The sequence below is a fragment of the Ornithorhynchus anatinus genome, chromosome 5, assembly GCF_004115215.2.
Source record: "Ornithorhynchus anatinus isolate Pmale09 chromosome 5, mOrnAna1.pri.v4, whole genome shotgun sequence".
NCBI classification, from domain to species: Eukaryota; Metazoa; Chordata; class Mammalia; order Monotremata; family Ornithorhynchidae; genus Ornithorhynchus; species Ornithorhynchus anatinus.
In genome coordinates, this window is record NC_041732.1 from 8,950,048 (window position 1) to 8,962,785 (window position 12,738).

General features: G+C 48.4%; 1 protein-coding gene across 6 annotated transcripts in view; it reads left to right on the forward strand.

Moving 5' to 3' along the window:
* The window catches only part of KIF23 (kinesin family member 23), a 38,040-nt gene that overhangs the window by 3,216 nt on the left and 22,086 nt on the right, over positions 1-12,738 (forward strand). For all 6 annotated transcript variants that reach the window (XM_007655820.3, XM_029066575.2, XM_029066577.2 and 3 more), the window contains exons 2-7: positions 976-1,045; positions 4,795-4,923; positions 8,876-8,981; positions 10,766-10,902; positions 12,062-12,171; positions 12,410-12,580. In XM_007655820.3, the coding sequence (XP_007654010.2) occupies positions 976-1,045; positions 4,795-4,923; positions 8,876-8,981; positions 10,766-10,902; positions 12,062-12,171; positions 12,410-12,580 (723 nt within the window). The remainder of the gene's footprint in view (positions 1-975; positions 1,046-4,794; positions 4,924-8,875; positions 8,982-10,765; positions 10,903-12,061; positions 12,172-12,409; positions 12,581-12,738) is intronic.

A 12,738-nucleotide genomic window follows, 5' to 3' on the forward strand; every position in this document is an offset into this window, starting at 1 on the left:
CCCTCTCCTCCATCCCCCCCCCGCCCCCCTTTTTTTTGGTGCTCCGCAATGTCAGGGGCGTCTAGCTAATCAGCTTTGGTCCTGTTTGCACCTCATTGAGAGGGAGGGTAGGTGTGGATGAGGTGCGGTTTCTGGAGACTGAGGGATTCTGCTCCCTCTGCTTCATTCAGGCTTCATTAACAATCAGTCGATAGTATTTATTAGGCCCTTACTATGTGCAGAATACTGTACTAAGCGCTTGGGAGAGTACAGTACAGCAGACTTGGCAGACTTGATCTCTTCCCACAGGGAGCCCTCTGACACCATTCCAAGAAAATCAACCATGTGTTCAAGTCTCACTGTTGTAGATTGTTATGACTTTAAACCCTTCAAACTGTGTGTTCCTTGATATCCGCGGACTTCACACAAAATATTCCGAGAGCAGGAAAGGAACATCGTCTTTGGAAAACGTGGGGTTTTTTTTCCTCAAAAGGGACATATGTCAGGCTATTTAAATCCTTTCAGTTGGTTTAGTGTATCCTTGCAGAGTGAAAAAGGAAAAGATTGAGTTTGTAGCTAAACTGCACAGATTTTACTCTCACGTTCCTATTGATCAAGGAAGCTAGCAGTTTAGGCAATTATCTTAATCCCCCCTCCCGTTCCCTACTTTTTGTTGGGATTTAGTTTTTGCTTTTTTTTAAGGATGGAAACAGCATTCTTCTAGAAGCAATCATTCCTTTTATTGAAAATTGTTCTCTTTACATTGTTTTCTGAGATATAGCCTTTTTTGTGGTTGTCAATCAGTGGCATTTGAAGTGTGTTCTCTGCAGAACACTGTAAACTCACCAGCCTTTGTGCTGGAAATTGAAGCATTTACACCATGGATGAGAGTAGGCAGAGTTGCTGGTATTTATTGCTTGTTTCTTTTTCCTCGAAATGGCCGCATTTTGTTGCTGGTGTGGACGAATTCTCTCTTTTTTTTCCTTTTATGACCAGGAGAACTAAAACTCCCAGGAAGCCATTTCCAAAGAAAGGATCCAACACCAGTCTGAAAGATCCAGTTGGGGTAAGATTTTTTTTTTTGGTGTGCGTGTGTGTCCGTCCTTGATTTTTGTGTTGCTCTCTTGGAGTCACTGGGGCAGCAGAGAGAGTGGAATTTAGAGCAGTGTACTCCGTCTTTTGTCCGGATAAAGTGGGCCCCGAGAACGCAACGGACTCCCTTGCCCGATTCCGGAAATTCTCCAATTTCCCGGCCCTGATGGAGCTGACTCTTGGCCTGGAAAGGAATGGAAAGGAACAATGCCGGGCGAGGCGACAGGGGAGTGAAGATGCTCGTGATGATGTGTAGCACTTGAAGCGAATCAAATCAGTCAGTGGTATTCATCGAGCGCTTCTTATGTGCACCGTACTGTACTAAGCGCGTGGGAGAGTACAGTGCAGCCGAAGGCGCAGATCCCTTCCAGTCATTCATTCGGTCGTACTGAGCACTTATTGTGTGCAGTGCACTGTACTAAGTGCTTGGGAGAGTAGAGAATAACAGTAAACAGACCCATCCTATCCACAGCGAGCTCAGAGTCTAGAGGGGGAGACAGCCAGGAATAGAAATAAGTAGATGGGGTGTGACCACCCAAGGAGAAAACTCCCAGATTGGCCCTTTGCCTTTGGTTATTTCAGGGACCCCCCCAACCACGCCCCCGCTCCCCCCACACATCCGGGAGCCCTAAGGGTATCCCAGCAGCGTGGCTCAGTGGAAAGAGCCCGGGCTTGGGAGTCAGGGGTCATGGGTTCGAATCCCGGCTCTGCCACTTGTCAGCTGTGTGACTGTGGACATGTCACTTCACTTCTCTGTGCCTCAGTTACCTCATCTGTAAAATGGGGGTGAAGTCTGTGAGCCTCATGTGGGACAACCTGATGACCCTGTATCTACCCCAGCGCTTAGAACAGTGCTCTGCACATAGTAAGCGCTTAACCAGTACCAACATTATTATTATTAGAGTGGACTCGAAGGAACTCTCATCATGGCCTAAGTGACTACAGCGGGAAATGGCAGATAAGTTCGTTTCAGTGAACTTCAAATGAGCTTTGGGCCTGCCATTCACCCCAGTTAGACTGTAAGCCCGTCAAAGGGCCGGGACTGTCTCTATCTTTCACCGATTTGTACATTCCAAGCGCTTAGTACAGTGTCTGCACATAGCGCTCAATAAATACTATTGAATGAATGAATGATGGAATTTCAAATCCCATCGTTTCTCCCTAATTGTTGTCATAGGCAGTTGTTTCTTTTTTATGGTAATTGTTAAGCACTTACAAGCACAGTGCTAAGGGCCGGGGAAGATGCAAGTTAATCAAGTGAGACCCAATCTCTGTCCCACGCAGGGCTCACTGTCTAAGCAGGTGGGAGATCGGGTAACGAATCCCCATTTTATAGATGAGGAAAGAGAGACCCAGAGTAGTTGACTTGCCCAAGGTCACCCAACAGGTGAGCTGCAGAAGACGGATTAGAACCCAAGGCCCCGGTGTCCGGGGCACAGGGCCTCCTGCCAAATAACACCACCTGGGCTCTAGCTACTCCTTGCCCATCAATCCGTTGGCACGTGGTACTTCATTATGAGCGAGACATGGTAATAATATTGTTGGTATTTGTTAAGCGCTTATTATGTGCAGAGCACTGTTCTAAGCGCTGGGGTAGATACAGGGTAATCAAGTTGTCCCAAGTGAGGCTCGCAGTCTTCATCCCCATTTTACAGATGAGGTAACTGGGGCCCAGAGAAGTGAAGCGACTTGCCCACAGTCACACAGCTGACACGTGGCAGAGCTGGGATTTGAACCATAACCTCTGACTCCTAAGCCCGGGCTCTTTCCACTGAGCCACGCTGCTTCTGGCGTTTTACGGCGGCGTTAAATTTGTCAGTTAAAATGGAATCCATCCCAGAAGCACCCTCCCCCTCAAATTGGACAGCAGTGGAAACAGTCTTAAGTGCTCTTTGCATGATAATGATGGTATTTGTTAAGCGCTTGCTATGTGTCAAGCACTGTTCTAAGTGCTGGGGTAGATCAGTCAGTCAATTGTGTTTATTGAGGGATTACTGTGTGCAGAGCACTGTAACTAAGCACATGGGAGAGTATAGTAGAACAATAGACATATTCCCTGCCCACAACAACTTTACATGCTAGAGGGGGTGACAGACATTAAGAGAAGTAAATAATAATAATCAGGTTGGACTCAGTCCCTGTCCCACATGGGGCTCACAGTCTTAATCCCCATTTCACAGATGAGGCTCAGAGAAGGGAAGTGACTTGCCCTAGGTCACAACCAGCAGACAAGTGGCACTCAACTGTATATATTTTCATTACCCTATTTATTTTGTTAATGAAATGTACATCGCCTCGATTCTATTTAGTTGCCGTTGTTTTTATGAGATGTTCTTCCCCTCGACTCTATTGCCATTGTTCTCGTCTGTCCGTCTCCCCCGATTAGACCGTAAGCCCGTCAAACGGCAGGGACCGTCTCTATCTGTTGCCGACTTGTTCATTCCAAGCGCTTAGTACAGTGCTCTGCACATAGTAAGTGCTCAATAAATACTATTGAATGAATGAATGAAAGTGGCAGAGCCGGGATTAGAACCCAGGGCCATCCGACTCCCAGGCCCGGGCTCTATCCACTGGGCCACGCTGCCTCCCTGAGCAAGGGATGTCTTTTCTAGAAATTAGCCCCCTGATTGCACTGTGACTGCAAGTTGCCTAAGATATCGGGCGTGCGTGAGTTCTGTAAAAACCCAATCCCCCCAGGAGATGGAAAAGCTGGGCGTCCTGGAATTGCAAAGCACGTAAAGGAAAGTAGGATTTGACGTTCATACCCTGACCCAAATCCTCTAACTTCAAAGAGAAACTGCCTTTTTAATTGCGGGAATGTCAAAGTTTTATTTTTTTTCAAAAGCTTAATTGGATGAATTTGGCTTCCAGTTCTCACGAAAGATCAGGGGAAGGTAAAAAGAATCCTCTAATTGTTTGTGGAAAGATTTTTTTAATGATGTTTGTTAAGCGCTTACTGTGTGCCTTAAGAGCTGGGGTAGATATAAACAAATCAAGTTGGACGCAGCCCCTGTCCCACGTGGGGCTCATAATCCCACAGCAGAGAAGTCACTTGTCCAAGGTCACCCGGCAGACAAGTGGCGGAGCCGGGATTAGAACCCAGGTCCTCCCGGCTCCCGGGCCTGGGCTTTAGCTTCTAGATCTCGGTGAGTGTCTCCGGCAGTTTGTCTATAACCGGGGTGGGGGTTGCATTTAATCAATCGATTGTATTTTTTGAGTGCTTGCTGTGTGAGAGTACAACACAGCAATGTAACAGACACATTCCCTGTTCACCCGACGGGGGAAACAGACATTAATAGAAATAAATTACCGATCTGGATATAAGTGCTGTGGGGCTGGGAAGGAGGGTGAATAAAGGGAGCAACTCAGGGCAGAAGGGAGCAGGTAGGCTCTTTGTGGGCAGGGAACGTGTCTGTTTATTGTTGAAGTCTCCCAAGCACTTAGTACAGTGCTCTGCCCCCAGTAAGCGCCCAATAAATGCAATTAAACGAAATGAGGTCTCAGTCATGGAGGGCTTCCTGGAGGAGATGTGCCTTCAATGAGGCTTTGAAGGTGGGGAGATGGATCATCTGTCGGATATGAGGAGGGAGAGCGTACCAGGCCTGAGGCGGGACGGTCGCCGGTGAGATAGACGAGATCGAGGTACACCGAGGAGGCTGGTGTGTCTTTCTGTTTCATCAAGGTATCGTTGGTTTTTTTGTCACAATATTTCCTGTTTCCTAGGTATACTGTCGAGTTCGCCCCCTCAGCTTTCAGGATCAGGAGTGTTGCATAGAGGTGATCAATGAAACGACAGTTCAACTCCATACCCCCGAAGGATATCGAATAAACCGAAATGGAGACTTCAAGGAGGTAAGCCTGTGTTCCCGTTGGCTATTTCAGTTTAATCGCCCACTCGTAGAGTCGACAGCCAATTACCTGGCCTTGATCTGTCCGTCAGCCAGTCGGTGGTATTTGTTGAGCACTTACTGTGGGCAGGGCGCTGTACTGAGAGCTTGGGAGAGTACAATAGAACCACCCTAGAATGCCAACCCTAGAATTTCTGATGCTGACCTGGGAAGCCCTGTGAACTTATGAAATTTTTAGGAGTCGACAGAGGCGGCTTCCGGTGGCGTGGTGGAGGTTGAGAACCTGGAATCGATCATTCAGTGGTATTTATCGGACACTTGGAGACACGAGCTCCCAGCCTCCCTCCTCTCGAGCCGGAAGCGGCACCCGTGTGAACGGCTCCGGAGCAAGACGGGGTGGGAATCGGGAGAGCCCCCCCCCCCTTCTCCAGGAGAAACGCTCCGGATCTGGAGGCGTCGAGAAACTTCCATATGACGTCGTCGTAGCCAAGCTTCCTCTGATAATGTCAACTGGAGTGGGGCCGTACTATAAGCTCATTGTGGGCAGTGAATGTTTCTGTTTATTGTTTCATTGTGCTCTCCCAAGCACTTAGTTACAGCGCTCTGCGCACAGTAAGCGCTCAGTAAATATGACCGGCTGACCGGGCAGGAGGGGGAACTTCTGCAGGTGGTCCGGTGACTCGGGTCTGGCCCAGTGCTCGACAGCTGATTGTGTAGAGCGAAGGGATGGGAGGTTTTGGGTGCCAATCGACAATTATACTTTAGTATCTTCTCTTATTCTAGATGTGTGAAAATAAGCTTAGGAGAGATTTTTGGCAGTGCAGCAGTTTTGGGTACCCCTACGCCTCGCATTCTTTGTGAAGCTCTTATTACTTTGAAATGCTGCATTTAGTGCCTTTTCCTCCTTAAATCGACAGCTTTTTGCTATTTTTACCAAATGAATTTAACACTGGTTTTTGGCGATTCGCGGTGTAAGTGAAAACGCCACATTGTTACTGTATAGTGATAATGTACTATTAGTATAGTGCTCTGCAGGCCCAAAAGTGCTCGCTACAAACCACTGATTTCATTTTAAGCTGGTTCTTGTGGTTTAGGGGGATACATTTTTCTCGCTCCTCTGAGTTCAGGAGGGGCTATGCATTCGTACCCTGGAAACTGCTTGGGGGTGGCAGGTGCTAGAGGAGTGATAACCGCAGAGGTTATAATCCCTGCAGATCTCTGGGCGAGTAGAAGGATTTAGATTCCTGATTTTTCTGACCTTGAAATAATCACATTAAGTTGGCAAAGGACCCGGCGGGTGCTGTCTGAGAATGGTTACCCGGTTCTTAGCCTCAGCCCGCCGGGCATAGGGCCGACCACGGTTCTATGAGCCACATTCCCAGATTTGCTCATCCCCGGTCTCCGAAAAGATCCGAGTTTCCAATCAAAGTGGAAATGGTGGCTCTTTGGCTTAAACCTTTTGAAGTCCGTTCCCCTCCCCGTTCGCATTCCCCTGCTAAAATCACAGCCCACCTTTTCCCACCCCTACGTCCAAAAGCGAAGTCATCCCTGCCACTAGGGAGGCGGTTTTAAAATTGCCAGACATCCATCAATTCATGACATTGAGTACTTACCCTGTGCAGAGCACTGTACTAAGCACTTGGGGGACTATGACATAACTGAGTTAGTAGACACGGACAGCCTAGTGGAAGGAACACGGGTGTAGGAGTCAGGGGCCCCGGATTCTAATCTTGCGCAAGTCCCTTCACTTCTGTGCCTCAATGGCCCCACCTGCAAAATGGGGATTCAGTACCTGTTCTTCCTCCTGCTTACTCTGAGAGCCCCTTGTGGGACACGGTTTTACTGTATGTACTTCAGTGCCTACTACAGTGCTTGGCATATAGTAAGCGCTTAACAAATAGCAGAATTACACATTCCCTGCCCACAAGGACCTTATATCCCCCCACTCCCAAAGCTGAATTCATGTTCTCTGGGATACTTTTTGAAAGGCAGATAATGTTCGTGTGAATGTTGCCGACCTCTTAAGGTGTTTTTTTCTTTTAGTGCTATTAAGTGCCCACTGTGTGCCATGAACTAAGCACTGAGGAAAATACAAGCTAATCGTTCAGTCATTCATTCAATTATATTTACTGAACGCTTAGTGCGTGCAAAGCACCGTACTAAGCACTTGGGAGAGTACAGTACAACAGCAAGCAGACACATTCTCTGCCCACAATGAGCTCACAGTCTAGAGGGGGAGATAGACATTAATATACTTAAAATAAATAAATTACAGATATATACATATGTGCTTTGGGGATGGGAGGGAGGATGTATGAAGGGAGCAAGTCAGGGTATCGCTGAAGGGTGTGGGAGGAGAGGAAAAGGGAGGGCTTAGGGAAGGCTTCTCTAGGAGGAGATGTGCCTTCAACAAGGCTTTGAAGGGAGGGAGAGCCGTTACCTGTCTGATAGGAGGAGGGCATCTCTCTGAAAGGTTGGAGGCGAAAAAGATGAGATCGAGGTCCAGGAAGGAGTTTAGCATTAGAAGAGCCAAGTGTGCAGGCTGGGTTGGAGTGGGAGAGTAACTAGGTGAGGTACGAGGGCTCGAGGGGATTGCCTGCTTCACTTGTCAGCTTTGTGACTTTGGACAAATCATTTCACTTCTCTGTGCCTCAGTTACCTCATCTGTAAAATGAGGATTAAGACCATGAGCCCCACGTGGGACAAGCTGAGAACCTTGTATCTTCCTCACTGCATAGATCAGGGCTTGGCACATAGTAAGCGCTTAACAAATGACATCATCATCATCATCAGTGGTGAGGAATGTTCTCACCATTGGGGTAGATTCAAAATAATCAGGTTGGCCGTAGTCCACTGTCCCGCATGGAGCTCACAGTCTTAATCTCCATTTTACAGATGAGGTAACTGAGGCTGAGAGAAGTGCAGTGACTTGCCCAGGTCTCACAGCAGACAAGTGGCAGAGCCAGGATGAGAACCCGGTTCCTTCTGGCTCCCAAGCCCGTGCTCAATCCTCTAAGCCGCGCTGCTCCTCTCAGAGAGGGGCATTTGCTGGAAGGATGGCCTAGGGGTCAGAGCACCCCCTCTCCTGGTTTTGTTCAATCTGCTCCCTTCCTCCTCGGCAGCAAAATGGCATCCAGGGGGCTGAAGTGCCAGGCAGGATAGCCCCCCCCCCCCTTTTTTTATGGTATTTGGTAAGCGCTTACTACATGCCAGCCACTGTTCTAAGTGCTGGGATAGATACAAGTAATCAGGTTACACGCAGGTCTCGTTTGCTTCCTCGTGCATGGCACGAGCGCTAGATGGGTACTTCTCCACGTGGCTTAAATACTTGAACAGATTCTTGTTTTGGAAACGGGGGGATGTGGATGGTGAAACTCAGTGCTACGATCTCATTCACGTATTCGTTCATTAAAACAGTCTTTAATGAATACCATGTAGAATTCAGGTGTTTACTATGTGCCAGGCACTGGCTTAAATACTTGAACAGATTCTTGTTTTGGAAACGGGGGGAAGTGGACGGTGAAGCTCAGTGCTACGATCTCATTCACGTGTTCGTTCATTAAAACAGTCTTTAATGAATACCATGTAGAATTTAGGCGCTTCCTATGTGCCGGGCACTGTTCTAAGCACCGGGTTAGATACAGGCTTGTGGGGTTGGACGCAGTCCCTGTCCCACACTGGGCTCAGAGTCTTAATCCCCATTTTACAGATGAGGGCACTGAGGCCCAGAGAGTGAAGTGATTTGCCTAAGGTGGTGATGATGATCACACAAGAGACGTGGCAGAGCCGGGATTAGACACCATGGCCTTCTGACTCCCAGGCCCGTGCTCTGAACGTGTCTGTTATATCGTACTCTCCCAAGCACTTAATACGGTGCTCTGTACACAGTAAGCACTCAGTAAATACCATTGATTGATTGAGCACGTCTTCACCAGGCTTTTTTTCTCTCTTCTCAGACGCAGTATTCATTCAAACAAGTGTTTGGTACCCTGGTTACCCAGAAGGAGCTGTTTGATGTTGTTGCCTGTCCCTTGGTAGATGACTTGATTCATGGTAAAAACGGTATGTGCTGTTTGGGGTTTGGCTTTTGAAAAATTGTCCTCTGGGCTCCAGAGGCACTGCAGAGTTCTGTTTTTGTTTTGTTTTTTTGTTTGTTTTGGTTTTGGGTGTGGTTTTTTTTGACTGACATTCCTGTTCCTGCTTGGCTTTAGTTTACATTTAAGATCTGGTGTGGAAAATTCATCTTCATTTCTTAAATGCGGTGCTTAGAATGGAGAAAATGAAGCTTTTTTTTTCATTTTTTTTGTCAGTACAAGTGAAATCTCTGAGTAGCTTCGAAGAAATGTAGGAATGGGCCTGTGCCTGAAATAGTTTTCCTGCCAAAAGACAGTTCTCCCACCTGTGTCCCCTCACCCCTTCCTGGCCGGCCACCCACCCGCTCCCTTTTTTTTTACAATTCCTTGGAATTTTTTCTACTGAACCAAATGCTCAAGTTGAACTGTTTCGCTTTGGGCTGCAACAAGTCCTCTAATCTGTAAGCTCATCATGAGCAAGGAATGCGACTACTAATTCGGGTGCATTATACTCTCCGAAGCACTTAATACGGCAAACTGCAAATAGTAAGGGCTCAATAAATACCATTAATTTATCGACCGACCTGATTTTTTCCAGGTTTGAGGGGCTGGTTGTTTGCCCTGTGGGCTCTGCCCCTTGGTATTTTTTACTGCATGCCACCTCCTTGCCCTCAAGGGGAGGTACGTTTTCTCCTTTGTTTGGAACTTCTTTAGGTGTCATCTCCCTTCCCCCCCATAATAATAAATAACAATAATTATGATACTTCTTAAGCGCTTATTATGTACCAAGCACAGTTCTATACGTTGAGGTAGATACAGGGTACTTGGGTCGAACACAGTCCCTGTCCCGTGAGGCTCACGGTTTTATCCCCATTTCACAAATGAGGCAGCTGAGGCCCAGAGAAGTGAAGTGACCTGCCCAAGGTCACACAGCAGACAAGTGGCAGAGCAGGATTAGAACCCAGGTCCTTCGGACTCTCGGGCCCATGTTCTATCCACTCTGCATCCCACTAAACTATGCTGTAATTGTCTGGCCTCCCTGAGAGTCTCTCTCATTGTTTCGACTCTTTCTCTCCTCACTGCCCTTCAGCCCCTGAGAGAATAATAATAATAATGTTGGTATTTGTTAAGCGCTTACTATGTGCCGAGCACTGTTCTAAGCGCTGGGGTAGACATAGGGGAATCAGGTTGTCCCACGTGGGGCTCACAGTCTTAATCCCCATTTTACAGATGAGGGAACTGAGGCACAGAGAAGTTAAGTGACTTGCCCACAGTCACACAGCCGACAAGTGGCAGAGCTGGGATTCGAACTCATGAGCCCTGACTCCAAAGCCCATGCTCTTTCCACTGAGCCACGCTGCTTCTCCATCTTCAGCCCCTCTCCGATGTCAATCGATAATATATATATTTTTAAATAATATTTAGGTGCTTACGATGTGCCAGTCACTGTAGTGAGCGCTAGGGCGGATCCAAGCTAATCAGGTTGGACACAGTCCATGCCCCACATGGGGCTCTCTGTCTTAATCCCCATTTTATAGATGATTACAGTTGAGGCAACTGAGGCCCAGAGAAGTCAAGTGACTAGGCCAAGGTCACACAGCAGACAAGAGGCGAGATGGGACTAGAACCCAGGTCCTCCTGACTCCAAGGTCCTTGCTCTATCCAGTAGGCCTCTCTGCTTCTCAATTTTGTTGCCTCAGCCCTTTTAGCGGCCGAACTGCAGATTTTGACAGGCTCTAATTGTAGCGGTGTCGGTCTCCGTCCTCACTCTAGGGCTCCTGTTCACCTACGGGGTAACGGGAAGCGGAAAAACCCACACCATGACGGGCTCTCCCGGTGACGGCGGACTCCTCCCTCGTTGCCTCGACATGATCTTCAACAGCATCGGAGCATTTCAAGCCAAGAGATACGTGAGTTTCAGGGGCCCTAATTTCAGTTCCGGGGTGTCTGACATCCACCCGAGTGAAGGGCGGCAGCACAAAGCCTCCCGTTTCCACCCTATTCTTAACATTTGGTTGTGTCCGTTCAAATTTACTTTGTGGCAATTAAATGTATGTATCGCTGGGCTGCTTTTGTTTGCTTTTAAATGGTATTAGTTCAGCGCTTACTGTGTGCCGTGCACTGTTTTAAGCCTTGGGGTAGACATAAGCTCATCAGGTTGGACACACTTCCTGTCCCATATGGGGCTCCCGGTCTTAATTCCCATTTTGCACATAAGGAAACTGAGGCCCAGAGAAGTGAAGTCACTTTCCCAGAATCAAGAGCACGGGTTTGGGAGTCAGAGGTTGTGGGTTCTAATCCCAGCTCTGCCACTTGTCAGCTGCGTGACTTTGGCCAAGTCACTTAACTTCTCTGTGCCTCAGTTACCTCATCTGTAACATGGGGATTAAGACGGCGAACCCCCGGTGGGACAACCTGATTACCTTGTATCTACCCCAGTGCTTAGAACGGTGCTTGGCACATAGTAAGTGCTTAACAAATACCATCATCAGTGATATAGCCGGGACTGGAATCCAGATCCTCTGACTCCCAGGCCCATCTCTTTCCCTTAGCAAACACTGCCGCTTTTTTTCCCTTATGGTATTTGTTAAGCGCGTGCTATGTGCCAAACACTGTTCTAAGTGCTGAGGTTAGAAGCAGCATGGCCTAGTGGTTAAAGCGTGGGCCTGGGAGTCAGAAGGACCTGGGTTCTAGTGCCGGCTTCGCTTGTCTGTTGTGTGAATTTGGGCAAGTCACTTAACTCTTCTGTGCCTCGGTTACCTCATCTGTAAAATGGGGATTAAGTCAGTGAGGCCCACGTGGGACAGGGACTGTGTCTAACCTGATTACCTTGTATTTACCCAAGCGCTTAGAACGGCGCCTGGCACATAATGAGCGTTTTTAACAAATGCCATTTGGAAAAAAAAAAAGTTAACCAGGTTGGACACAGTCCCGTGGCCCACGTGGGGCTCACGGTCTAAATAGGAGGGAGAACTGGAATTGAATCCCCATTTTGCAGGTGAGGAAACTGAGGCCCAGAGAAGCTGATTCCCGTCTCAGCCCGACTCTCTCCCCTCCTCTCCCACTCAGGTCTTTAAGTCCAACGACCGGAACAGCATGGATATTCAGTGTGAAGTGGATGCTCTGTTAGAGCGGCAGAAAAGAGATGCCATGCCAACGCCGAAGACCCCATCGAGCAAGTAAGCGATGGGTCACCGTCCTCACCGGTGGTATTCATTGAGCCCTTACTGTGTGCAGAGCACTGTTCTAAGCTCTCGGGGGAGTCCAGTACAACAGAGTCGATAGTCACAGGCCCGGTCGACGGCTCTGCCGACCCGGGGAAAACAGGCCGCGGCGGTTAAGCTATGAGCGCTGTAGTTAGCCCGCGCGGCGGCCCAGAACCGGGTCACGGAAATGCCTCCGTTCCCCGTTTTTCAGACGTCCCATCGACCCGGAGTTCGCCGACATGATCAACGTGCAGGAGTTCTGCAAGGCGGAGGAGGTGGACGAGGACAGCGTGTACGGTGTGTTTGTCTCTTATATCGAAATCTACAATAACTACATCTACGATCTGCTGGAGGAAGCTCCGTTCGACCCCATTAAACCAAAGTAAGTGACCAGCTTAGCTGTCGTTCGCTCCCCGGAGGGACCGGATCCTCTCGAAATGGCAAGACCAGAGAGGAATGGATGGTGATCTTTTATTTTTGCGGGGGTTGGCGGGGAGAGAAACTAAGGCCTGACGACTTCAACATCGCATTCAGTGATAG